This window comes from Symphalangus syndactylus, chromosome 1 (genome assembly GCF_028878055.3).
Source record: "Symphalangus syndactylus isolate Jambi chromosome 1, NHGRI_mSymSyn1-v2.1_pri, whole genome shotgun sequence".
NCBI classification, from domain to species: Eukaryota; Metazoa; Chordata; class Mammalia; order Primates; family Hylobatidae; genus Symphalangus; species Symphalangus syndactylus.
This window is the reverse complement of record NC_072423.2, coordinates 95,543,533-95,568,728: the sequence shown is the minus strand read 5'-3', so window position 1 is coordinate 95,568,728 and position 25,196 is coordinate 95,543,533. Positions and strand designations below refer to the sequence as shown.

The window sequence follows — 25,196 nt, the reverse complement described above, 5'->3', positions numbered from 1 at the left end:
CAGAAGAAATAATGACTGAGAAATATAAAACAAAGACAGATATAAGTGCTATTTGAACAGTTTTACCAAACATCAAGCAGGATAAATTTCGAAAAAAACAAGGCAAAAGAAAAAATTTTAAAAGCCACAGTTAACACATCACAATGAAACCCAAAATAACAAGGATAAGCAGAAAACCCTACAAGCTACCAAAAAAATTAAATTAGCAAAAAAACCCCATGAGTTAGCAATGCTAAATGCCAGAAGATGATCCAGTACTATCTTCAAAGATCTGAAGTAACTTTGAATCTGGACTCTTTTACTTGCTTAATCTATCTATCTATCTATCTATCTATCTATCTATCTATCTATCTATCATCTATCTGTCTGTCTGTCTATCTATCTGAGACAGAATCATGTTCTGTGGCCCAGGCTACGTGCAGTGGTGTGATCATAGCTCACTGCAGCCTCCAACTCCTGGGATCAAAGGATCCTCCTACCTCAGCCTCCCAACTCACTAGAACTACAGGTGTACACAATGCCCAGCTAATTTTTTTTCTTTATATTAAACTGCTTAGGGAAATTTTTGTAATTTTTTGTAGATACAGGGTCTTACTATGTTGCCCAGGCTGGTCTCGAGAGATCTTCCTGCCTCAGCCTCCCAGAGTGCTGGGATTACAGGCATAAGCCACCTCACTCAGCCAGATCTGAACTTTTAAGACAGCCAAACTACCATTACAAAATGAGAGACTTAAAATGTTTACCATCTACAAGTCCTCACTCAAATAACCACTAAACAAACCACCATGTCCATTTAAACATGAGTTTACATTTTTGCTGAGATCATGTAGGGATAAGGAAAAAGAATGAGAGATCATTATCAGTATCAAGTTACCTCTTCACATAGGTCTTCAACTGTTAAAGATGAAGTAGATAGAAAATTTTCAATCAGATGACATTACAAACACACAGCAAAACCATGTACTGGGGCTTCTCCTCCCAGCATTAATGAAATAAGCAAATGAGCCCTCAAACCAAAAACTACTATAAAACTGGAAAAAATATATGAGACAGTTGTTTTCAGGCACTGGACAATAGATAGCACAAGGTTACAATCCCTTGAGAGAAGGGAAACTCACCAGGTTAGTCCTGTTATTTCCCTGGGTGTCTGCCTGGGGAAATTTTCCCATCTACAGAACAGGGACATGGAACCCAAGCAGAGGACAGTGGTCCCACTAAGCTGAGGAGGCAGAGAATAGATTTGGGAGTTGTGAAAGTACCTGGAATCTGCGGGGCAAGGCACTGGAGAAGAGGGAGATACAAAGAGTAGGTACTAAAGTCTGTGTAGGAGCTCCCCATGAGTCCTTGGCCAAGGTCTGGACTATCCATGCAGAGAGTGAGACTACATATGATTTCCCAAAGAGCAGGTGCTATGGAGTTGAGAATGTAACAAGATACTAGCAAGATTTTCCAGTGCTGGAAAATGTTGGCCTTCAGGCCTAGCTAGAAATGGGGAGACCTTGTTAAAACTGCTGGTGTCTAGCTGAGATGCCCCACAGATAATGCTTTAGTAATAAAAACCATACTGTCAATGAAGGTCTGCTCTAGACCCACCCCAAAAAAGTCTAAAGCCATTCCTTGACAAAATCCACAGAGGAGATAGAGTTTGGAGGCTAAATGGTATCAAATTAGAAGAGTTTGAAAAATGCATTGGCTTTCTACAGACCTACCCTTTAAAATGCATAAAAACAAGCCTGCACAAGGTCAAGGTGCATAGCCTACTAAAGCAAAAATTAATACTCTCCAGAGATAGATAACACAATATAGAATATGATCATATTGCCCAGTATAAAACAAAAATTTACTAAATATGCAAAGAAACAGGAAATGATAATCCACAGTCAAGGGGAAAAAAAAGCAACTAATAGAAACAGAACCTGAGGGCCAGGCTCATGCCTATAATCCCAGAACTTTGAGGGGCCAAGGCAGGGAGATCGCTTGAGGCCAGGAGTTTGAGACTAGCCTAGGCAACATGGAAAGACTTGTCTCTACAAAAAAATTTAAAAATTAGCTGGGTGTGGTGGTACATGCCTGTGGTCCTAGCTACTCAAGAGGCTGATGTGGGAGGATCACTTGAGCCCAGGAGTTGGAGGCTGCAGGAGCTATGACTGTGCCACTGCACTTTTCAGCCTGGTGACAGAGTGAGACCCTGTCTCTGAAAAAAGAAAAGAAACAGAACATGATATGGTACAGATATTACATTTAGGAAAGACTTTAAAGAATCTATTATAAATATGTTCAAAGGCTTAAAAGGTGGCCTTAATGAGTGAACTGATAGGAAATGTCAGCAGATAACACTATACAAAAAGAACCAAAAAGAAATTCTATAACTGAAAAGTTAAATAATTGAAATAAAGAATTCACTGGATAGGTTTAATAGCAGATTAGAGGTGACAGAAGAGTCAGTAAAATCACTGAAGACAAATAACAAAAACTATTCAATCTGGAGAGTAAAGAAAAAAAAAGACTGAAGAAAAATGAATAAAGTCTTAGAAACCTGTAGGAAAATATCAACCAGTCTAAAATATGTGTAATGGGAGTTCCAGAAGGAGGATAGGGGAATAAAATGAGAATAGGACAAGAAAAACATCAAGAAACCATGGACAAAATTCCCTAAAATTTCATGAAAAATATTAAGATGTGAAAAGCTCAGCAAACCCCAAGGAGGATAAATGCAAAGAAAATCACATCTAGGTATATAATAGTCAAAAATGATAAAAACCAAAGGTAAAGATAAAATATTGAAAGAAGCCAGAGGAAAAGCACACACTATATACAGAGGAGGTATAATATGAATCACAGCTGACTTCTTACCATAAACAATAAAGGCCAGGTCCAGGCACAGCGGCCCATGCCTATAATCCCAGCACTTTGGGAGGCCAAAGTAGGTGGATCGCTTGAGGCCAGGAGTTCAAGACCAGCCTGGTCAACATGGCAAAACCCTGTCTCTACTAAAAATCAAAAAATTAGCCAGGTGTGGTGGCATATGTCTGTAATCCCAGTGCTACTCAGGAGGCTGAGGCACAAGAATCACTTGAACCCGGGAGGCAGAGGTTGCAGTGAGCCGAGATCACGCCACTGCACTCCGGCCTGGGTGAGACAGTGAGACCGTCTCCAAAAAAATAAAATAAAATAAATAAATAAAAACAATAAAGCGCAGAAGACAATTGACAACATCTTTCAAAATGTTGAAAAGGATAAAACTATCAAGCGAGATATTCCAGTGCAATATCCTTTAAAAATGAGGTTAAGGTAAAGGCATTTTAAGATAGAAGATGAAATAATCTGCTGCTAGAAGATTTGCTAAAGGATTTTCTTCAGGCTGAAGATGGAAACCCAGCTATACAGGAAGAAATGAAGAGCACCAGAAATCATAAATAAGTGAATATAAAAGACTATTTTTTTCCTTGAATTTCTCTTGACAGCTAGCTTTTCAGAGCAAAAATAATCTCATAAGGCAGGGAATTATAAGTATTTGAGTATTTTAAAATACTCAAAATTGAGCAAAAAAAAAAAAGCTATTTACCTATTCTTTTGCCAATACCACAGTTTCTTTTTTTTTATTATTATACTTTAAGTTTTAGGGTACATGTGCACAACGTGCAGGTTTGTTACATATGTATATATGTGCCACGTTGGTGTGCTGCACCCAGTAATTCATCATTTAACATTAGGTATACCTCCTAATGCTATCCCTCCCCCTCCCCCCACCCCACAACAGGCCCTGGTGTGTGATGTTCCCCTTCCTGTGTCCATGTGTTCTCATTGTTCAGTTCCCACCTGTGAGTGAGAACATGCGCTGTTTGGTTTTTTGTCCCTGTGATAGTTTGCTGAGAATGATGGTTTCCAGCTTCATCCATGTCCCTACAAAGGACATGAACTCATCTCTTTTTTATGGCTGCATAGTATTCCATGGTGTATATGTGCCACATTTTCTTGATCCAGTCTATCATTGTTGGACATTTGGGTTGGTTCCAAGTCTTTGCTATTGTGAATAGTGTCGCAATAAACATACATGTGCATGTGTCTTTATAGCAGCATGATTTATACTCCTTTGGGTATTTACCCAGTAATGGGATGGCTGGGTCAAATGGTATTTCTAGTTCTAGATCCCTGAGGAATCACCACACTGACTTCCACAATGGTTGAACTAGTTTACAGTTCCACCAACAGTGTAAAAGTGTTCCTATCTCTCCACATTCTCTCCAGCACCTGTTGTTTCCTGACTTTTTAATGATCACCATTCTAACTGGTGTGAGATGGTATCTCATTGTGGTTTTGATTTGCATTTCTCTGATGGCCAGTGATGATGAGCATTTTTTCATGTGTTTTTTGGCCACATAAATGTCTTCTTTTGAGAAGTGTCTGTTCATATCCTTCGCCCACTTTTTGATAGGGTTGTTTGGTTTTTTTCTCGTAAATTTGTTGGAGTTCATTTTAGATTCTGGATATTAGCCCTTTGTCAGATGAGTAGGTTGCAAAAATTTTCTCCCATTCTGTAGATTGCCTGTTCATGCTGATGGTTCTTTTGCTGTGCAGAAGCTCTTTAGTTTTAATTAGATCCCATTTGTCAATTTTGGCTTTTGTTGCCATTGCTTTTGGTGTTTTAGACATGAAGTCCTTGCCCATGCCTATGTCCTGAATGGTATTGCCTAGGTTTTCTTCTAGGGTTTTTATGGTTTTAGGTCTAACATGTAAGTCTTTAATCCATCTTGAGTTAATTTTTGTATAAGGTGTAAGGAAGGGATCCAATTTCAGCTTTCTACATATGGCTAGCCAGTTTTCCCAGAACCATTTATTAAATAGGGAATCCTTTCCCTATTGCTTGCTTTTGTCAGGTTTGTCAAAGATCAGATGGTTGTAGATATGCGGCATTATTCCTAAGGGCTCTGTTCTGTTCCATTGGTCTATATGTCTGTTTTGGTATCAGTACCATGCTGTTTTGGTTACTGTAGCCTTGTAGTATAGTTTGAAGTCAGGTAGCATGATGCTTCCAGCTTTGTTCTTTTGGCTTAGGATTGACTTGGCAATGCGGGCTCTTTTTTGGTTCCATATGAACTTTAAAGTAGTTTTTTCCAATTCTGTGAAGAAAGTCATTGGTAGCTTGATGGGGATGGCATTGAATCTATAAATTACCTTGGGCTAACTACTGTAGCTTTATAAGTCTTGAAGTCGGGTAGTGCCAGTCCCCTGACTTTATTCTTCAATATGGAGTTGGCTATTCTGGGTCTTTTTCTTTCCATATAAACTTTATATTTTATTTTTGGAGACAGTCTCACTTTGTTGCCCAGGCTAGAGTGCAGTGCTGTGATCACAGCTCACTGTAGCCTTGTCCTCTTGGGCTCAAAAGATCCCCGAGTAGCTGGGATAGATGACCTATCTTTCCATAGCCAACTGAGCATCTTGAAACAATGGCATTATAACAATGAAATTGAAATTCAGTGGTTTGTACATCATAGTGTCAAGCTAATGACTTAATTCATCCTAGAAGTTTGTCCCTAAAGACATGGAGAAGGCTGGGTGCAGTGGCTCAAGTCTGTAATCCCAGCAATTTGGGAGGCTGAGGCGGGAGAATCACTTGAGCCCAGGAGTTTGAGACTGTCTCTTAAAAAAAAAAAAGAAAGAAAGAAAACAAAAAGACACAAAGTTCAGAAAACAGAAAATAGAGGTGGTAAACACTTATTAAAAGGTTCAGATAAATATAATTAAAACTTTTAACCATCTCATTAACTTGTAAATTAGCTTAAATATTTTAAGTAATTGAAATTCCCAATGCTAGCAAAGTACGGTGAAGTTGGTAACTTTGCTACAAATGTTAGCATTACATGACACAACTTTTTTTAGGGGGATGGAGTCTCTCTTTGATGCCCAGGTTAGAGTGCAGTGGTGCAATCTCGGCTCACTGCAACCTCCACCTCCCAGATTCAAGTGATTCCCTTGCCTCAGCCTCCCAAGAAGCTGGGACTACAGGGTATTTTTTTGGATTTTTAGTAGAGACGGGGTTTCACCATGTTAGCAGGCTGGTCTTGAACTCCTGACCTTAAGTGATCCGCCCATGTCAGCCTCCCAAGGTGCTGGGATTACAGGTATGAGCCACCACGCCTGGCTGACACTTTTTACAAAGCAATTTCAGAGCCATAAAAACGTACACAGACTTTGATCAAGTTAATTCTATCTCATAAAATTAATACTAAAATTTTCAATATAGTAAAAAGCTATATGCATTAAGATATTCATTCCAGTGATATTAATTAGACTTATTGAGAACTGTGTATTCAGAATAACCACTGTGCTACATGCATTATACATATTACTTAATCCTCAAAACAATTTTATGAGGTAGGTGCTTTCAAAAGATCAAAAACTTGTTCAAGAACACACAGTATAATCTCCTAGATACTAAACTATCCTACTATTCATAATAATGGGGGAAAAAAAAAGAACAAACCTAAATGTCTATTAATAGAAAAATGGCTAATTTATGATACATCTTGATGGATAATTTAGCCATTAAAATAATGACTAGAAGACTGTCATAACATGAAAAATGCTTATGTTAAGTAAAAAAAGACATAGGATAACATTATATATATATATTGTGATTACAACAGTATAAAAAAAACATGACGGGCATGATTCTGGCTCAGTGTAGCCTCCACCTCTTGGGGCCAAACTATCCTTCTGTCCCAGGCTCCCAAGAAGCTGGGACACTACAGGTGCACACCACCATGCCCAGCTAATTTTTGTATTTTTTTGTAGAGACTGGGTCTTGCCATGCTGCCTAGGCTTGTCTTCTACTACCAGCATCAAGTGATCCTTCCGTCTTGGCCTCCCAAAGTGCTGGGATTACTAGCATAAGCTACTGCGCCTGGCCTAGAAAAAGCATTTTAGGAAATACAGCACTCATTCATAACAAACACGCTGGCAAATTAGGAATAGAAAAGAATTTCCTAAACTTAATAGGAGCAGGTATAAAAACTACTGCAAATATACTTAATAATAGACTTTTTTTCTTTTAAGAGATGGGGACTTGCTATGTTGACCAGACTGGTCTTGAACTCTTGACCTCAAATGATCCTCCAATCTTGACCTCCCAAAGTGCTGGAATTACAGGCATGAGCCACTGCTCCCGGCCAATGGTAGACTTTTAAATAACCCTTCCTTGTTTAATTTCCTTGTTTAAGGAAAGCAAGACAGATGCCTAATATTACCCCTGCTATTCTATTTAATACTAGTGCTATTCTATCCAATACAATATGACAAGGAAAAGAAGTAAGCCATATGCCAGGCGTGATGGCTCATGCCTGTAGTTCCAGCACTTTGGGAGGCCGAGGCAGGCAGATCACTTGAGGTCAGGAGTTTCAGACCAGGCTGGCCAACATGGTAGAATCCCGTCTCTACTAAAAATACACAAGTTACCCAGGCATGGTGGTGCATGCCTGTAGTCTCAGCTACTCAGGAGGCTGAGGTAGGAGAATCACTTGAACCCGGGAGGCAGAGGTTGCAGTGAGCCGAGATCACGCCACTGCACTCCAGCCTAGGTGACAGAGTGAGACTCTGTCTCAAAAAAAAAAGAAGTAAGCCATACAAGGATTGAAAAGGAAAAGATGGAGTTGTCATAATTTAGAGATGCTTTGAACGCCCATACAGAGGATCCAAAAGAATCCACAGATAAATTATCCAAATTAATAAGGGATTAATTCAGTAGGATTGAAAAAAATGAATACCATTCATAATAGCAACAAAAACTATAAGACTATAGAAATAAATATAGCAAAAGATATCTAAGACCATTATGAAAAGAATTTTAAAGTGTTAACATAAAAGATCTAAATAGGAATGACATCAGCAAGATGGCGGGATAGGAAGCCCCAGGCCCTCGTTTCCCCCACAGAAAAACCAACTCAACAGCAATATCACATATCTTTTGTGAGAACTCCAGAAGCCGGTTAAGAGGTTGCAGAACCACAAGTGAACTCAAAGCCAACAAGAGCCACATCCAAGCAAGACCCGGGCTAAAGGAGTACCCCCTCATCTGAGACATCCTAGCCTCATGGCAAAGGAAAAGAAGCTACCAGCAAAATACATAGACTCTTAAAGCTTCTCCTGGAAGGCGACACATGTCACTTCCACTCACATTTCATTGGCCCTGGGAAGTTACATGACCCAGCCTTATACTCATAGGGCAAAAAATATAATTCTCCCAGAAGAAGAGCAGACAATATTTTGAACAAATAATAACATCTGGCAAAATGGTCTCTAAAGTCAGGCAGACTTTGGCTTATAGCCATTTGCTCTTGGTCAAGCCCCTTATTCTCCCTTATAGTGCCTATCTCTTAAGTGTGACAACTAAAATTAAATAACATTTTTAAAAGAAAAATCTAAATATATGACAAGCTGTATTATCTCACAAAAACAATGCTAAAAATGTTCATTGCCACCAAATTAATCTATAATTCCGTTTAATAGCAATCAAAATCACAACAAGATATTTTTGTGGAGTTTTGTTTTTTATTTTTATTTTTTGAGATGGAGTCTCACTCTGTCACCCAGGCGGGAGTGCAGTGGCGCGATCTCAGCTCACTGCAACCTCTGCCTCCTGGGTTCAAGTGAGTCTCTCACCTCAGCTTCCAGAGTAGCTGGGACTACAAATGCCCGCCACCATGCCCAGCTAATTTTTGCATTTTGAGTAAAGACAGGGTTTCACCATGTTGGCCAGGCTGGTCACTAACTCCCACCTCCGGTGATCTGCCAGCCTTGGCCTTCCAAAGTGCTGGGATTACAGGCGTGAGCCACCATGCCCAGCCTGGAACTTAACTAATTATAAAACTCATAGCCAAGAGTAAAGGTTTTAAAAACCAAAGACAAGGTCAGGCGCGGTGACTCACGCCTGTAATCCCAGCACTTCGGGAGGCCAAGGCAGGCGGATCACAAGGTCAGGAGATCGAGACCATCCTGGCTAACACAGTGAAACCCTGTCTCTACTAAAAATACAAAAAAAAACAAAAAAATTAGCCAGGCGTGGTGGCAGGCGCCTGTAGTCCCAGTTACTCGGGAGGCTGAGGCAGGAGAATGGCGTGAACCCGGCAGTGAGCCGAGATTGTGCCACTGCAACTCCAGCCTGGGTGACACAGCAAGACTTTGTCAAAAAAACAAAACAAAACAAAACAACACCAAAGACGATTCTGAAAAAGAAAAACAAGGAGGAGAGATTTGCCCTATCATATAGCAAGATTTATTCTAAAGCTTTAGGAAATAAAACTCTACAATACTGGCCCAGGCACAGAGATAAAGACTAGATTACCCAGAAACAGACCCAAGCATATATAGAATCTTAGTATATGACAGAATAATAATATAAATTACTGGGTAAAGTACTATTCAATAATAAACTGAGTTGAGACAAGTAGCAATCTGTTTCGAAAAGGATTTAAATTAGATTCCTTACATTATAAATAAAATAAAAATAAACTCCATTAAAGTCAGCTGGTTAGCAAAGCAAAACAAAAATAAACTCCAGATTCACTAGATGTAATAATAAACATAAATTTAAAACTTTAGCACTATTAAAGAAATTATATAAGCCAGGCATGGTGGCTCACACCTATAATCCCAGCACTTTGGGAGGCCAAGGTGGGTGGATCACCTGAGGTCAGGAGTTTGAGACCAGCCTGGCCAACATAGTGTCTCTACTAAAAATACAAAAATTAGCTGGGCTTGGTGGTGGGGGCCTGTAATCCCAGCTATTCGGGAGGCTGAGGCAGGAGAATCGCTTGAACCTGGGAGGCAGAGGTTGCAGTGAGCTGAGATTGCTCCATTGCACTCCAGCCTGAGCAACAGAGTGAGACTCTGTCTCAAAAAAAAGAAAAAAGAAATTACATAAAATGTCATTATGCCTTTAGCGTAGAAAAGAATTGTCTCTAATCAATGATTGCAGCTTTCACTTTATAAAACTAGAAACAGAAAAGACCCCAAACAAGCAAAAGAAAGAATAAAAGATCAGAGTGTAAATGAATGAAATAGAAAACAACAGGAAGAACCTGGTTCTAGCCAGACTGATCAAGGAAAATAAAAGAGAAGATATAAATAACCAACACCAGGGAGTAAGAAAGGGGATATTGCTAGAGATTCTACAAACATTAGAAAGATAATAAGGAAAATTATGAACAATTTTATGTCAATAACCCAATAACTTAGATAAAATGGACAAATTCATTGACACAAATTACCCATGCTTACTCAGGAAAAAAAGAGGCCAGGTGCAGTGGTACACGCCTATAATCCCAGCACTTTAGGAGGCTGAGGCAAGAGGATCGCTTGAGCCCAGGAGTTCCAGATCAGCCTGGGCAACACAGTGAGACCCTATCTCTATAAAAAATACAAACCAGGTGTGGTGGTGCATGCCTATAGTCCTGAATCTGAGGCAGGAGGATTGCTTGAGCCAGGGAGGTCAAAGCTGCAATGAGCTGAGATTGCCCCACCATACTCCAGCCTGGGTGACACAGACCATGTCTCAAAAAGAGAGACAGAGAGACTGTATAATTATTAAAGAAGTTGAATTTGTAGTTAAAATATTTCCCAGGAAGGAAAAAATCAGGCCCAGATGGCTTCCTTGATGATTTGCACCAAATATTTAAGGAAGAAATTGTACCAAATATTTAAGGAAGAAATAATATCTTCTACAAACTCTTCTAGGCAATTGAAGAACAGAGAATATGTCCAAAGTCATTCTATGAGGCCAGTATTACTTGTACCAAAAAAAGACAAAGACATTACAAGAAAAGAAAATTACACATATCCTTTGTGAACACAGATGAAAAATTCTTAATAAAATTATGGCAAATCAAATCTAACAATACAGGCTGGAGTGCAGTGGCATGATCTCAGCTCACTGCAACCTCCACCTCCCAGGTCCAACTGATTCTGCTGCCTTAGCCTTTTTTTTTTTTTTTTTTTTTTTTTGAGACGGAGTCTTGCTGTGTCACCCAGGCTGGAGTGCAGTGGCGCGATCTCGGCTCACTGCAAGCTCCGCCTCCCGGGTTCAGGCCATTCTCCTGCCTCAGCCTCCCAAGTAGCTGGGACTACAGGCGCCCGCCACCACGCCCGGCTAATTTTTTGTATTTTTAGTAGAGACAGGGTTTCACCGTGTTAGCCAGGATGGTCTCGATCTCCTGACCTCGTGATCCGCCCGCCTCGGCCTCCCAAAGTGCTGGGATTACAGGCTTGAGCCACCGCGCCCGGCCTTGCCTTAGCCTTTAGAGTAGCTGGGAAGAAAGGCACACACCACCACACCCAGCTAATTTTTGTATTTTTTAGTAGAGATGAGGTTTCGCCATGTTGGCGAGGCTGGTCTCGAACTCCTGACCTCAGATGATCTGCCCACCTCAGCCTCCCAAAGTGCTGAGATTACAGGCATGAGCCACGGTGCCCGGCCAAGATTTTTATTTTTTGAGATAGGGTCTTGCTCTGTCTCCCAGGCTGGAGTGCAGTGGCAAAATTATAGCTCACTGCACTCTCCAACTCCTGGTTTCAATCAATCCTTCTGCTTCAGCCTCCTGAGTAGCTAGGACTATAGGCATGCAGCACCACGCCTAACTAACTTTTAGAAATGTTTTGTAGATATGGGGCCTTGCTATGTTTCCCAGGCTAGTTTAGCAAGCTTGAAAAATATATAAACATCAACTGTATTTCAAATACTGGCAAGAAACAGTTGGAAAATGAAATTCTTTAAAAAAATACCACTTACTGGCCGGGCCACATTTACAGTTAACTCTTCCACTGAAGTCTTGAACCCCTCAAAGTCATCCATAAGGGCTGGAATCAACTTCTTCCAAACTCCTGTTAATGTTGATGTTTCGACCTCCTCCTATGAATGATGAATGCTCTTAATGGCATCTAGAATGGTGACTCCTTTCCAGAAGGTTTTCAATTGACTCTACTCACTATCTATGGCAGCTATAGTCTTATAAAATGTATTTCTTAAATAATAAGCCTTTAAAGTTGAAATTACTTCTTGAACCATGGGCTGTTCATGGATGTTCTGGCAGTGCATTTGGCAGTCCCACACATCTGTCTCTTGCTTCAATAGTATTTGGATGGAACAAACCCAGGGACTCCCTCTCTTCCAGCCTCCAACTGCCCTCCAATCTCCTCTCCACTTGCAACCTCCAGGACCATCTTCTCGGCCATCTCCTGCTTCTGAGACCAGCCAGCACTGTTTTTGTGGTTAGCTCCTTCTTGCCAACTAGACTCATCAGAATTATTTCATCGAGTTGGAGGCAGCTGTCAATCGCCTGGTCAATTTGTATCTGTAGGCCTCCTACATCTCTCACATTCTGGGCTTCTATTTTGACCGCAATGATGTGGCTCTGGAAGGCGTGGGCCACTTCTTCCACAAATTGGCTGAGAAGTGTAAGGGTGCAGAGCATCTCTTGAAGTTGCAAAGCCAGCATGGCAGCCACATTCTGTTGCAGTAAAGACGGGGTTTCACCATGTTAGCCAGGATGGTCTCCATCTCCTGACCTCATGATCTGCCCACCTTGGCCTCCCAAAGTGCTGGGATTATAGGCGTGAGCCACCGCACCCAGCCTCAAATTTAAATTTCTTAAAAAGAAATTGGAATGGCTGAGGATGGTGGCTCATGCCTGTAATCCCAGCACTTTGGGAGGCCAAGGTGGGAGGATCGCATGAGCCCAGGAGTTCAAGACCAGCTTGGGCAACGTAGCAAGACCTCATCTCTTAAAAAAAAAAAAAAAAAAAAAAAAAAAAAAAAAGAAATCGGAAGAAGTACCATTTGGATAACCTCAACCTTTTCAGAAAAATAGAAGGTAAAGACATTTATTTAGATGAGTGTCAGGTAATTTGAAATATACACGATGGGAATTATATAAAAGGATAAACAAGGTAAAAGAGTACTGAACAACCCCAAGAAGTTAGAAATTCTGCTTAAATTTATAGCGTTCCCAACATTCAGTTTTATGATTTACACAAGTAACACTTGGCAGCTTGAAAATAAGAATGAAAAAAATAATAATAATGGCGATTACCCAAGCCTGGAGACTGATAAGAAAGAAAAAGTAGAGGCCGGGCGCGGTGGCTCACGCTTGTAATCCCAGCACTTTGGGAGGCCGAGGCAGGCGGATCACGAGGTCAGGAGATCGAGACCATGGTGAAACCCCGTCTCTACTAAAAATACAAAAAATTAGCCGGGCGTGGTGGCGGGCGCCTGTAGTCCCAGCTACTCGGAGAGGCTGAGGCAGGAGAATGGCGTGAACCCGGGAGGCGGAGCTTGCAGTGAGCCGAGATAGCGCCACTGCACTCCAGCCTGGGCGACAGAGCGAGACTCCGTCTCAAAAAAAAAAAAAAAAAAAAAAAGAAAGAAAAAGTAGAAAGTCAAGGCAGCAGGGGATTATACTATGCTAAGTGGCCAATGATGGGTAAGAAGGCCAGAAGGGGTGTCAGGAAAGAGAAGAGGGAAGTAAAGGGGAAGATGGAGTTTAAAAAACTTCAATTTCCTACTACCACTGGCGTGTGTTCATTTGTTTTGAGTCAGTCTGGCTCTGTCACCCAGGCTGGAGTGCCGTGGCGTGATCTCAGCTCACTGTAACCTCGACCTTCTGAGTTCAAGCCATTATCCTGGGTCAGCCTCCCAAGTAGCTGGGATTACAGGCACCGGCCACCACGCCTAGCTAATTTTGTATTTTTAGTAGAGACAAGGGTTCACTATGTTGGCCAGGCTGGTCTCCAACTCCTGACCTCAGGTGATCCTCCCACCTCGGCCTCCCAAAGTGCTGGTATTACAGGCATGAGCCACCATGCCTGGCCTCATTATGTTTTTAACTTGCATTTTTCCCTAATGACTAATGATGCTGAGCATCTATCTTTTCATGGGTTTATTGGCCATGTGTATATCTTTTTAGGATAAATGTTGTCTTAGTCCACTCAAGCCACCATAACGAGACCATAAACTAGGTAGCTTAAACAAGAGAAATTTATTTTTCACAATTCTGAAGGCTGGGAAGTCCAAGATCAAGATGCCAGTTGATTTGGTTCCTAATGAGGGCTCTCTTCTTGGCTTTCAGATAGCTGCCTTCTCATTGTGTCCTCACATGGCCTTTCCTTGGTGGATACAAGGGAGGGGGAGGGAAAAAGAGAATAATCTCTGTCTTCCTTCCTCTTCTTATAAAACCACTAATCTCATGAAGGCCCAACACTCATGATCTAATCTAACCCCACTTACCTCCCAAAGGCCCCATCTCCAAATACTATCACACTGGGGGTTGGGGCTTTACCATATGAATTTTGCTATTTGTCCTTTAATTTTTGTTGTATAAGTTGTATACATACACTGGATACTAGACTTTTCTTATCTGTGGATTATTTTTTCACCTTTTTTTTTTTTCTGAGTTTTGGAACTAGAAATCTTCATTTTCCAGCTTTTTTTTTTTTAGGTATAATTGATCTTTTCACTTTCTTAGTATCATCTTTTGAAGCGCAAGAGTTTTCAATACTGATTAAATCCAATTTCTCTACTTTTCCTTTCATTGCTTGTGCTTTAAATGTCATATCCAAGAAAACATTGCCTAATCCAAGGTCATGAAGATTTAAACCTTTCTTTCTTTTCTAAAAGTTTTATAGTTTTAGTTCTTTGATCCATTTTGAGGTAATTTTTCTATGTGATGTCATCTGACCATTTTTCAGAATGTATTAAATGGCCAGACATAAAGTCTACTCAAGAAAAAATACAATATTCTCTCTTCCCATTCCAGCCAAATTCCACTATACCACTATAGGGAGACAACTCTCCTTGTGTTCCCAGCTGAGAAGATGAAAGATATGTGGTAACCCAGAAGGACAGAGTTGGAACAGTAAGTGCCCAGCTGATTACTCAATGAGGAATTGCAACAGTTCAAGCATTTTCAGCCAGCCAGGTACAAGGCAGGTTAGCTCTCATGGGCTGCTGAATAAAAGCAGTTATGTACCACTCAGCCAGAGAATGAGCCAGCTCCCAGGATCTCTAATGATAAGAGCTATCCTTTTCCTCCTGTTTTATCTATCCAAGTTCAAAAGGAAAAGGAATATGTCAGGGTTGGTAAAAACCACTTCTGTCCTTTCCATCCCCTTCTGTCACATCAAATCTTGAACATGTTCTCTATAGTGAAGTGCAATTAGATAAATGTAACAAGGAAAAGAGTAAAGAAATATTAAGGCAACAAAAAAAACCCAAAAATCTATTTGTTTTAGCGTGTCTTGATCTTTAGCCAACCTTTATAAAATCTTACCAAGTGTTAGGTAAATTTGGCAACAAGAGTCTGTTTAGAATGTATCAAAAGCTTAAAATTAAGTGTAGTCTCTCACAGTTTAATGGATAACCAGCAACCTATGAGTCTACAAACGTTTCCCTTCTTAGTATATGAGGCTGAGGTAAGTCTCAGTTTCCTCATCTCTGAAACAGAGATGATGATAACACTTACGTCTGACTGCTCCTCAAGAATGAATGAGATCATGTCTACAAAATGAGCTCGCGGGGGGGAAAGCGTTAGATAAACTCTGAGCCTTAGAGTTGTTGATTTTGTAAGATATAAAATTATAATAGATTTTTATTCTTGAATACAAGAATCTCACTTTAAAAAAAAAAAAAAAACTTGATTACGTCAGACATTCAAGAGTTCACCATTGTGAGTTTCTTACTCAATGTTGAGCAAGCCTGGACCTGTCAATCTCTCTAACCCATGAAAAGCACCATTCCTCACTTTCTTTCCCAACAAATTAACAAAGAGGACAAAAGTGAACTTGAAAATAAACAGGCCGGGCATGGTGGCTCACACTTGTAATCCTTACACTTTGAGAGGCCGAGGTGGGAGGATCACTTGAGCCCAGGAGTTTAAAACCAGCTTGGGCAACATGGCGAGATCTCATTTCTACAAAAAATAAAATAACTAGCTGGGCATGGTGGTACACACCTGTGGTCCCAGTTACTCAGAAGGCTGTAAGTGGGAGGATCCCTTGAACCCAAGAGGTCAAGGCTGCAGTGAGCTGTGGTCATGCCACTGCACTTCAGCCTGGGAAACAGAGCAAGACTCTGTCTCCAAAAAACAAAACAATGAACAACAAAAAAGTCTCCCTGACACCAAAAGGGTAGCATATAGGGAAGAGGCAAAAACTGAACTATCATAGCCATGTAACCATATATCAACAGCAAAGCAGTCCTCCCTGTTTACAAGGACTGGTATTCTTATCTAGTCTTATGAAGAAAAAAGAAGGCTGTAAATTTTATTTGGGAAAAACACTTGCACATCTTTTTAAAATAACTGGCCATACTGTATAAAGAGCTCAGTTATGTCAATAAACATGGAAATGAGAAGCTATTTTAAAAAGATAAAAATAAAAATAATATGAATAGAAGAAAGAGGAAAAAGCAGCAAAATAAAGATCTATAAACACAGATTTTTTTCATATTCCTCCATCCACTTTCCTTTCCTCACTTGAATAAGGACATGATAGGAAGCAGACCTGAGCAAGTAGGACAAACTGAAACAATCATGTTTCACTAACAGACATTTATGATAGAAATAGTTCTATATAAATTGATAAGTATACACATAAATGAATATATAAATGGAATTATACCTAAGTAGCTAAGTATTCAATGCAGACTAGTAGCACCCATTTAATATGATGTAGTGACAATTTTTTAAACACACAAGAACTTATCTATCTTAATGGGCATTATTCTGCAAAGTAGAGGGGATTATCCTCTTGAGAGAAGGCCTTAACTCTGGTCTGAAGTACTTAGACCTAATATAGTAATAAATAAGGAATCATTAAGAGAAGAATGTAAACTATGTTTAAATTAATAAGAATTTTATATTATAAAAGCAGAATTAACGAAAAATCAATTACATAATGAGGAAACAAAAAAGGAGAAACCCCTTCCCCACCATAAAAACCAAGATTTTTAACCCTGGAGAATTATGAGTATGTCAATATCACTGAAACGAATGCAGACATTACACAATAAGCTCATTTCAAGAAACTGAACCCCATGTTAGACATGTTATACAGGATATTTCAGAGGAACTTTCAAATGGAATAGTCTAATTGACATTCAAAGCTATTCCATTGGAGTTTAGGAGACATGTCAGTGATCAAGAAGGGGAAAAATCAGTCTTATCAGCATAGTTAATGTTAGTTAAAGTCTTGAAAGTAGAAAAGCTGTCTGAATTGAATGTAGAATAATGATGCAGAATAATGAAGGGAAGAAAGGCACACTGGTGATTGAACTTTCGGGAATATCTTCTGGGTTACGAGAGAAGCTCTTTGAACTTACAGCTCCGTTACAGAACTAATCACACTGCATTTTATTTGCAGAGCTGCCTCTACTTCCTGTGACTTCTTTGTGGCAAGGTAGATGTTACAATAAAAGTTTACTGAATAAAAGTATAAATAGTTAGAGACTAGAGAAGAAAGGGGAAAAAAGAGAAAATAAACCAGTAGAGAAGTGAGTAGGGAGATTACAATGGTCATTGTTTATGAATCCAGCATAAATAAAATACCCAGAAATATGTGCCTATTTTGTACAGGAATTGATCTAAAGTATTCCAGATCCAGAGAAAAAAGTACCTTGATACAACCCTGGTAGAACAGATTGAAGAGTAAAGGAAACTAAAGCTGATAGTTCTTCAACAGTTCAGCTCCCATAAAGAGGGCTCAGACCACTTGTTTTAGACACTGAGAGAAATCAGCCAAATCATGAAGACAACATAGTTAAAATGAATTCAGAGACATATTAATTTTGTATAGATACATAATTTTTTAGCATCTAGAAAACTGATGAGTAATGAATCCAGCTGCCAGAGACTCCCTGATGAAGCTAATTAAACAGTGTAAAGATCAGTAAACGGACCAATTTAAAGCAGTTTGCTATAAGTTTAATAGTGTCAGAAATTCTAAATAATAATAGTAGAAAAGGCATAATTAATGGTGCATAAACCATGGAGCTAAGGGATTCCTGTCTTAGTCTTCACCAATTTCCTTTGTGAGGTTCACTGAGTAATTTTTGTCACTAATTAGTAAGAATAACTAGGCCAGGCACGGCGGCTTATGCCTGTAATCCCAGCACTTTGGGAGGCCGAGGTGGGTGGATCACCTGAGGTTAGTAGTTCGAGACAAGCCTGGCCAACATGGTGAAACCCCATCTCTAATAAAAATTAGCTGGCTGTGATGGCAGGCGCTTGTAATCCCAGCTACTTGGGAGGCTGAGGCAGGAGAATTTCTTAAACCTAGGAGACAGAGGTTGCAGTGAGCCAAGATCACACCACTGCACTCCAGCCTGGGTGACGTGAGACTCCATCTCAAAAACAAACAAACAAACAAACAAAAAGAATAACTAGCATTATTGAGTGGAGGTTAATATTAAGAGCCCTAACAGCTGGAGAGAAGACTTAGGCTGCAGTTGGCTACTAAATGTGATTGACCATGAGCAAATAATTCAACTTTAATTATGCACTTGATGTGCAGTACTTCCTCTTTGTATGAAGAGTTAGCCACTTACACTTTATCACAATAAGGATTAAATGGAATTGCTTTGAGTTTTTAAAGTAACAGTTAAATTAAAACTAAGTAACCATGACAAAAATTGTCTAGAGTTTGTATTGGCATGAGTATGTGGTTATTCCATAAATGATAACCCATAAATGATACTCCCTAAGAGTAACAATGATAATAAAACTATTCCCTTGTAGTTACATGGCTTTTCACTTTTTTCAAAGCACTTTCACAAATATTAGTCAAACAAGTAGCCTTATATATGATCTGACCACTCCTTGTACAAACATATTAAGTGTGGGTTTATTTTGCAAGGAATGCTCCTATCTCCTCCCTAGTGCTAATAATATACTCCATTTATATAGCTTTTTTTTTGGAGACAAGATCTCACTCTGTCACCAAGGCTGTAGTGCAGTGGCACAATCACAGCTCACTGCAGACTTGACCTCCTGGGCTCAAATGGATCTCCTGCCTCAGCCCCCTAGTAGCTGGGACCCCAGGCACGCCCAGCTGATTTTCACACGCCTGGCCGATTTTCATATTTTTTGTAGAGATGGGGTTTCACCATGTTGCCCAAGGCTCGAGCATCTGCTTACCTCAGCCTCCCACAGTGCTGGGATTTTAGTCGGAGCCACCGTGCCTGGCCAGATTTTCACTTTTTTTTTTTTTTTTTTGGAGACGGAGTCTCGCATTGTCAACCGAGCTGGAGTGCAGTGGCATGATCTCAGCTCACTGCAACCTCAGCCTCCCAGGTTCAAGCGACTCTCCTGCCTCAGCCTCCCAAGTAGCTGGGATTATAGGCATCCACTACCACCCCCAGCTAATTTTTTTTTTGTATTTTTAGTAGAGACGGGGTTTCTCTATGTTGACCAGGCTGGTCTAAAACTCCTGACCTCGTGATCCGCCCGCCTCGGCTTCCCAAAGTGCTGGGATTACAGGCGTGAGCCACCGTGCCCGGCCAATTTTCACTTCCTTCAATTTCACAGATATTAACTGGAGCAGGGCCACTAGGAATGATCTTTCACTTCTCTGCATCAACCCAAAGACAATAATTCAAAAATGAAGAACAAGGAAAAACTTATAAATAATCTAGATGTTTTTGAGGCAGTCAGCCCATCGTTTTTGAACTTGGATTCAGATCTCCCAAAAGTCTCAGAATCAGAGCAAACTCTTCAGGACAATAGCTGATGTTCCCTTTTTTCTAACCATAGGCTTAAGGAGGCAATAGAATAATTAAGATATCTTCACTAGGGGCATAAAGGGAGAAACCAAATCTGTCTTTGTTCACTACTATAACCGCCTTTTAAGTCGAGCACAAGGCCTAATACATAGTAAATGCTCAATAAATCATCCTTGTGATTAATACTAAAGGGAGAACATTCTTACCAAATGCTCACAGAATGTTCTGGAGCTAAAATAAAAATCTTGGCTGGGCAGGGTGGCTCACACTTGTAATCCCAGTGTTTTGGGAGGCTGTTGCATGAGAGCTTGAGACCAGCCAGGAGTTTGAGACCAGCCAGGGCAACAAAGTGAGATCCCATCTTTAGAAAAAATTTAAAAAGTAACTGGGCATGGAGGTGTGCACATGTGACCCTAGCTACTCAAGAGGCTGAGGCTGGAGGATGGCTCAAGCCCAGGGGCTTGGGGCTACAGTGAGCCATGATCACACCACTGCACCCCAGTATGGGTGACAGAGCAAGGCCCTGTCCCAAAAATAATAATAGGACAGGTGCAGTGGCTCATGCCTGTAATCCCAGCATTTTGGGAGGCCGAGATGGGAGGACTGCTTGAGCCCAGGAGTTCAGGATCAGCCTGGGCAACATAGTGAGACCTCACCTCTACAAAATAATAATAATAATGTTTAAAATCTCATTTTTTTGTTTTATTACTTTTCCTCCACAATTAGTTTTTAAATGTGCTCAAAATAAAACAAAACAAAAAACATTAATGTGTTCACACCAAGTAGAACCTAAACAAAATTTGGGTCACAGAGCAAAAGCAGAAGTCTGTAAAATATTCAAGGATACAGTTAGGAGGTAGATTCAGAGGGCCAAGACAATTTACAAAGGAAAAGGGGAATACATCTGATCACTTCATTTAGCAACAAGCATTTTTAAGTCCTCATTCTTTTTTATTTTAAAAACAGTCTTACTCTGTCACCCAGGCTGAAGCACAGTGGCATGATCATAGCTCACTGCAGCCTCAAATGCCTGGGCACAAGCAATTCTGCCTCAGCCTCCTGAGTAGCTGGGAGTACAGGTATGCCCCACCATGCCTGGCTAATTTTTTTTATTTGTAGAGATGAGGGTCTCAATATATTGCCCAGGCTAGTCTCTAACGACTGGGCTCAGACGATCCTTCCATCTTGTCCTCCCAAAATGCTGGCATTATAGGTGTGACACACTTCACCCGGCCTGTCTCCATTCTTCAACTAAAAATTACTTCAGAAAAGAAGTTTCAAAAGGTAGAATTGTTTCCTATATATTTGTGTCTTTAGAGTATTCATCTTGTAACTGAGTTGTAAAAATAGTTTGTTTTCTTTGATATGACCAAGATAAAGAAAGGTACTGGCCAGGCGCAGTGGCTCACGCCTGTAATCCCAGCACTTTGGGAGGCCGAGTCGGGCGGATCACGAGATCAGGAGTTCGAGGCCAGCCTGACCAACATGGTGAAACCCCGTCTCTACTAAAAATGCAAAAATTAGCTGGGCGTGGTGGTGCGCACCTGTAATCCCAGCTACTCAGGAGGTTGAGGCAGGAGAATCGCTTGAACCCAGGAGGCGGAAGGTTGCAGTGAGCCAAGATCTCGCCACTGCTCTCCAGCCTGGGCGATAGAGCGAGACTCCGTCTCAAAGGAAAAAAAAAAAAAAAAAAAAGGGTACTCTGGGTACCTAGGCCTGGGTTGTCCTTTGCATCCGCACATGTTCGCAGTCCTCTCCGCCATGCTGCCACTGCTGTGCTGAGTGCCCCAAATGCTGGGCTTTTGCGTCGCCGGCCTCCACACCGCCAGGGCCCGCCCCGCCTTTCCGGCAGCTCCTGCAGCCGGCGCCCCCGCTGAGCGCCTGGCCCTTCCGGCTGCTCAGTTTGCGCGCGGGTTCGGCGGCCGGGCCCCCTGCGGCCTTGCGGGCCCTGCACCTGCGGCTGTGGGTGTGGCATGCGAAGGAGACAAAGCTTTTATTGATTTCTTGAGTGATGAAATTAAGGAGGAAAGGAAAATCCAGAAGCATAAAACCCTTCCTAAGATGTCTGGAGTTTGGGAGCTGGAACTGCATGGGACAGAAGCTAAATTAGTGCGGAAAGTTGCCGGGGGAAAAAAATTACTGTCACTTTCAACATTAACAACAGCATCCCACCAACATTTGATGGTGAGGAGGAACCCTCGCAAGGGCAGAAGGTTGAAGAACCTGAATTGACATCAACTCCCCATTTCGTGGTTGAAGTTATAAAGAATGATGGCAAGAAGGCCTTTGTGCTGGACTGTCATTATCCAGAGGATGAAGCTGGACAAGAAGAGGAGGCTGAGTGACATCTTCTCTATCAGGGAAGTTAGCTTTCAGTCCACTAGCGAGTCTGAATTGAAGGATACTAATTACACACTCAACACAGATTCCCTGGACTGGGCCTTATATGACCACCTAATGGATTTCCTTGCGGACCGAGGGGTGGACAACATTTTTGCAGATGAGTTGGTGGAGCTCAGCACAGCCCCGGAGCACCAGGCGTACATTACTTTTCTTGAAGACCTCAAAAGTTTCGTCAAGAGCCAGTAGAGCAGACAGACACTGAAAGCCATAGTTTTATGGCAGGCTTTGGCCAGTGAACAAATCCTACTATGAAGCTAGACATGTGCTTTGAAATGATTATCATCCTAATATCATGGGGAAAAAATACCAAATTTAAATTCTATATTTTGCACCCTCATTTATTATCATTTTTTTTCTTTTTTCTTTTTTTTTTTTTTGAGATGGAGTCTCTCGCTCTGTCGCCCAGGCTGGAGTGCAGTGGCGCAATCTCGGCTCACTGCAAGCTCCGCCTCCCAGGTTCACGCCATTCTCCTGCCTCAGCCTCCAGAGTAGCTGGGACTACAGGCTCCCGCCACCACGCCCGGCTAATTTTTTGTATTTTTAGTAGAGACAGGGTTTCACCATGTTAGCCAGGATGGTCTCAATCTCCTGATCTCGTGATCCGGCTACTTCAGCCTCCTAAAGAGCTGGGATTACAGGCGTGAGCCACCGCACCCGGCCTATCATTGTTTTCTATACAAATCTATTAGTTTCTAGATTTTTGTATAACATGATAGACAATAAAATGGGTTTATCTCCTCCAAAAAAAAAAAAAAAGGTGCTTTAAGTAATAATTGAATTGCTATAAATTTGGGTATAAATTTAAATTTTAATTGATTTGCATTTTACAAAGCACGAAGAAAATTTGTCATTAAAAAAATGGTAATACATTTCATAAACATTTATTTTATAACATTATACCTTTCCAATGTAGCTTTTTGGTTGTTCCCATTTGTTTGTTTGTTTGTTTGTGACCAAGTCTTGCTGTCACCCAGGCTGGAGTGCAGTGGTGTGTGATCACGGCTTACTACAGCCTTTACCTCCCAGGCTCAAGCAATCTTCCCACCTCAGTTTCCTAAGTAGCTGGGACTACAGGTGTGCACCACCATGCCTGGCTAATTTTTTTTTTTTTTTTTTTTTTTTTTTTTGTAAAGATGGGGTCTTGTGATGCTGCTAGGCTGGTCTTGAAGTCCAAAAAGTTCTACTGGATCAAGCAATCCGCCTGCCTTGGCCTCCTAAAGTGCTGGGATTACAGGCATGAGCCACTGTGCCTGGCCAGTTGTTGCCATTTTAATACACAGTATTTTTTTTTTTTTTTTTTGAGACAGAGTCTCTCGCTCTGTCCACCCAGGCTGGAGTGCAGTGGTATGATCTTGGCTCACTGCAGCCTCTGCCTCCTGGGTTCAAGGGATTCTCCTGCCTGAGCCCCGCCAAGTAGCTAGGACTATACATAGGCACGCACCACCACGCCTGGCTAATTTTTGTATTTTTAGTAGAGATGGGGTTTCACCATGTTGACCAGTCTTGAACTCCTGACCTAGGTGATCCACCTGCCTTGGCTTCCCAAAGTGCTGGGATTACAGGCATGAGCCACTGGGCCTGGCCACAGTATATTTTCTTAAAGCAAGGACAGATGTAAGCTTTTAAAAACCTATTAATACTCCAGATTTAGTCTGGGAAAGTTTATTTTAAAAAGTTATTTTGTAAAATTTGTAAATTAACAATTCATTAGGAAAAAATAGGCCAATGGATAATACTTATGTAGCAAACAACCATAAGAAATAAAAATGAAAGCATAAGAGTTCTAAGGTCATTTTGGCCTCCTTAAAATAAATGTTATGGCCTTTGGCTTGTAGAGTATTCTTAAGTCCAAAAAAAATAAAAAGAAATTCTGCCAGGCACGGTAGCTCACACCTGTAATTCAGCATTTTGGGAGGCTGAGGCAGGCAGATTGCCTGAGCTCAGGAGTTCGAGACCAGCATGGGCAACACGGTGAAACCCCATCTCTACTAAGATACAAAAAACTAGCTGGGTGTGGCAGCATGCACCTGTAGTCCCAGCTACTCGGAAGGCTGAGGCAGGAGAATTGTTTGAACCCAGGAGGCAGAGGTTGCAGTGAGCCAAGATCGCACCACTGCACTCCAGCCTGGGTGACAGGGTGAGACTCTGTCTCAATAATAAATAAATAAATAAATTCTTAAAACTAAAGTCAGCAAAAACTCCTAAACCGTACCAACTTTGGCATACAATGTGGAAAACATTATTACTGCTAGCCAATCATTTACAGTAAAAGCATTCTCCACACATTATTTATTTGAAGTAGATAGAAACAAATACCTACTAAAATTTTTATTTTACATCTGGGAAAATTTTGCCTAAAGTTGTATAGAGTATACAGAAAAGCTACAGTGATCTAGGTATTTTGTCAATTCTATACAGTTTTATATTAATAGATCATCTTTTCATCAGAAGCCAGATAAAATGTAGGATAAAGTACTGCATGAGACATACTTATGTTAAAAAAATTATTATTTATCTGAAATTCAAATTTAAGTGGGCGTCCTGTATTTTTATTTATAAATCTGTCAACTCTTTCTTTCATTATAAATTTGTGTCAGAAAATATTAAATTAATTGTCGGGAAGATATTCAGTCTCACGGAAGTTAGGTAATTCTTTACCTTTTAGGAACTTCTTAAGGACCATGCCACCAAAAAGGCTTCCTGCAGAAGCAACTGTAAGAAACAGAATACAAAGAAATATCACAAAAAAGTAAATGCATTCTATTGAAAGAATCAAATGAGAGTCTAAAAAACTGCTTATGGACACAGAACATTTAAAAAGTGACCACTACTAATGAGTTTGGTAAAAATGGAAACATCAAAGAAATACTATAATGGTACAATGACTGTTTTGGGGAAAAATACCTTCTTAGAGATAACCAAATAGCAAGTCTTTTCACCTATATTCAACATCCACCCACAATCAACACCAGGACTGCCTCTTTGGATGATACTCTACTTGACAGAAAAAGATTATGTGAAGACTGCA

General features: G+C 40.7%; 1 protein-coding gene and 1 pseudogene across 9 annotated transcripts in view; one reads left to right on the top strand and one right to left on the bottom strand.

The window, feature by feature from the left end:
* TOP6BL (TOP6B like initiator of meiotic double strand breaks) overlaps positions 1-25,196 on the bottom strand; it is a 105,470-nt gene that overhangs the window by 65,677 nt on the left and 14,597 nt on the right. For all 9 annotated transcript variants that reach the window (XM_055269428.2, XM_063643574.1, XM_055269351.2 and 6 more), the window contains one exon: positions 24,827-24,880. In XM_055269428.2, coding sequence (XP_055125403.1) covers positions 24,827-24,880 — 54 coding nt within the window. The remainder of the gene's footprint in view (positions 1-24,826; positions 24,881-25,196) is intronic.
* On the top strand, positions 21,527-23,170 carry LOC129477656 (complement component 1 Q subcomponent-binding protein, mitochondrial-like; annotated as a pseudogene).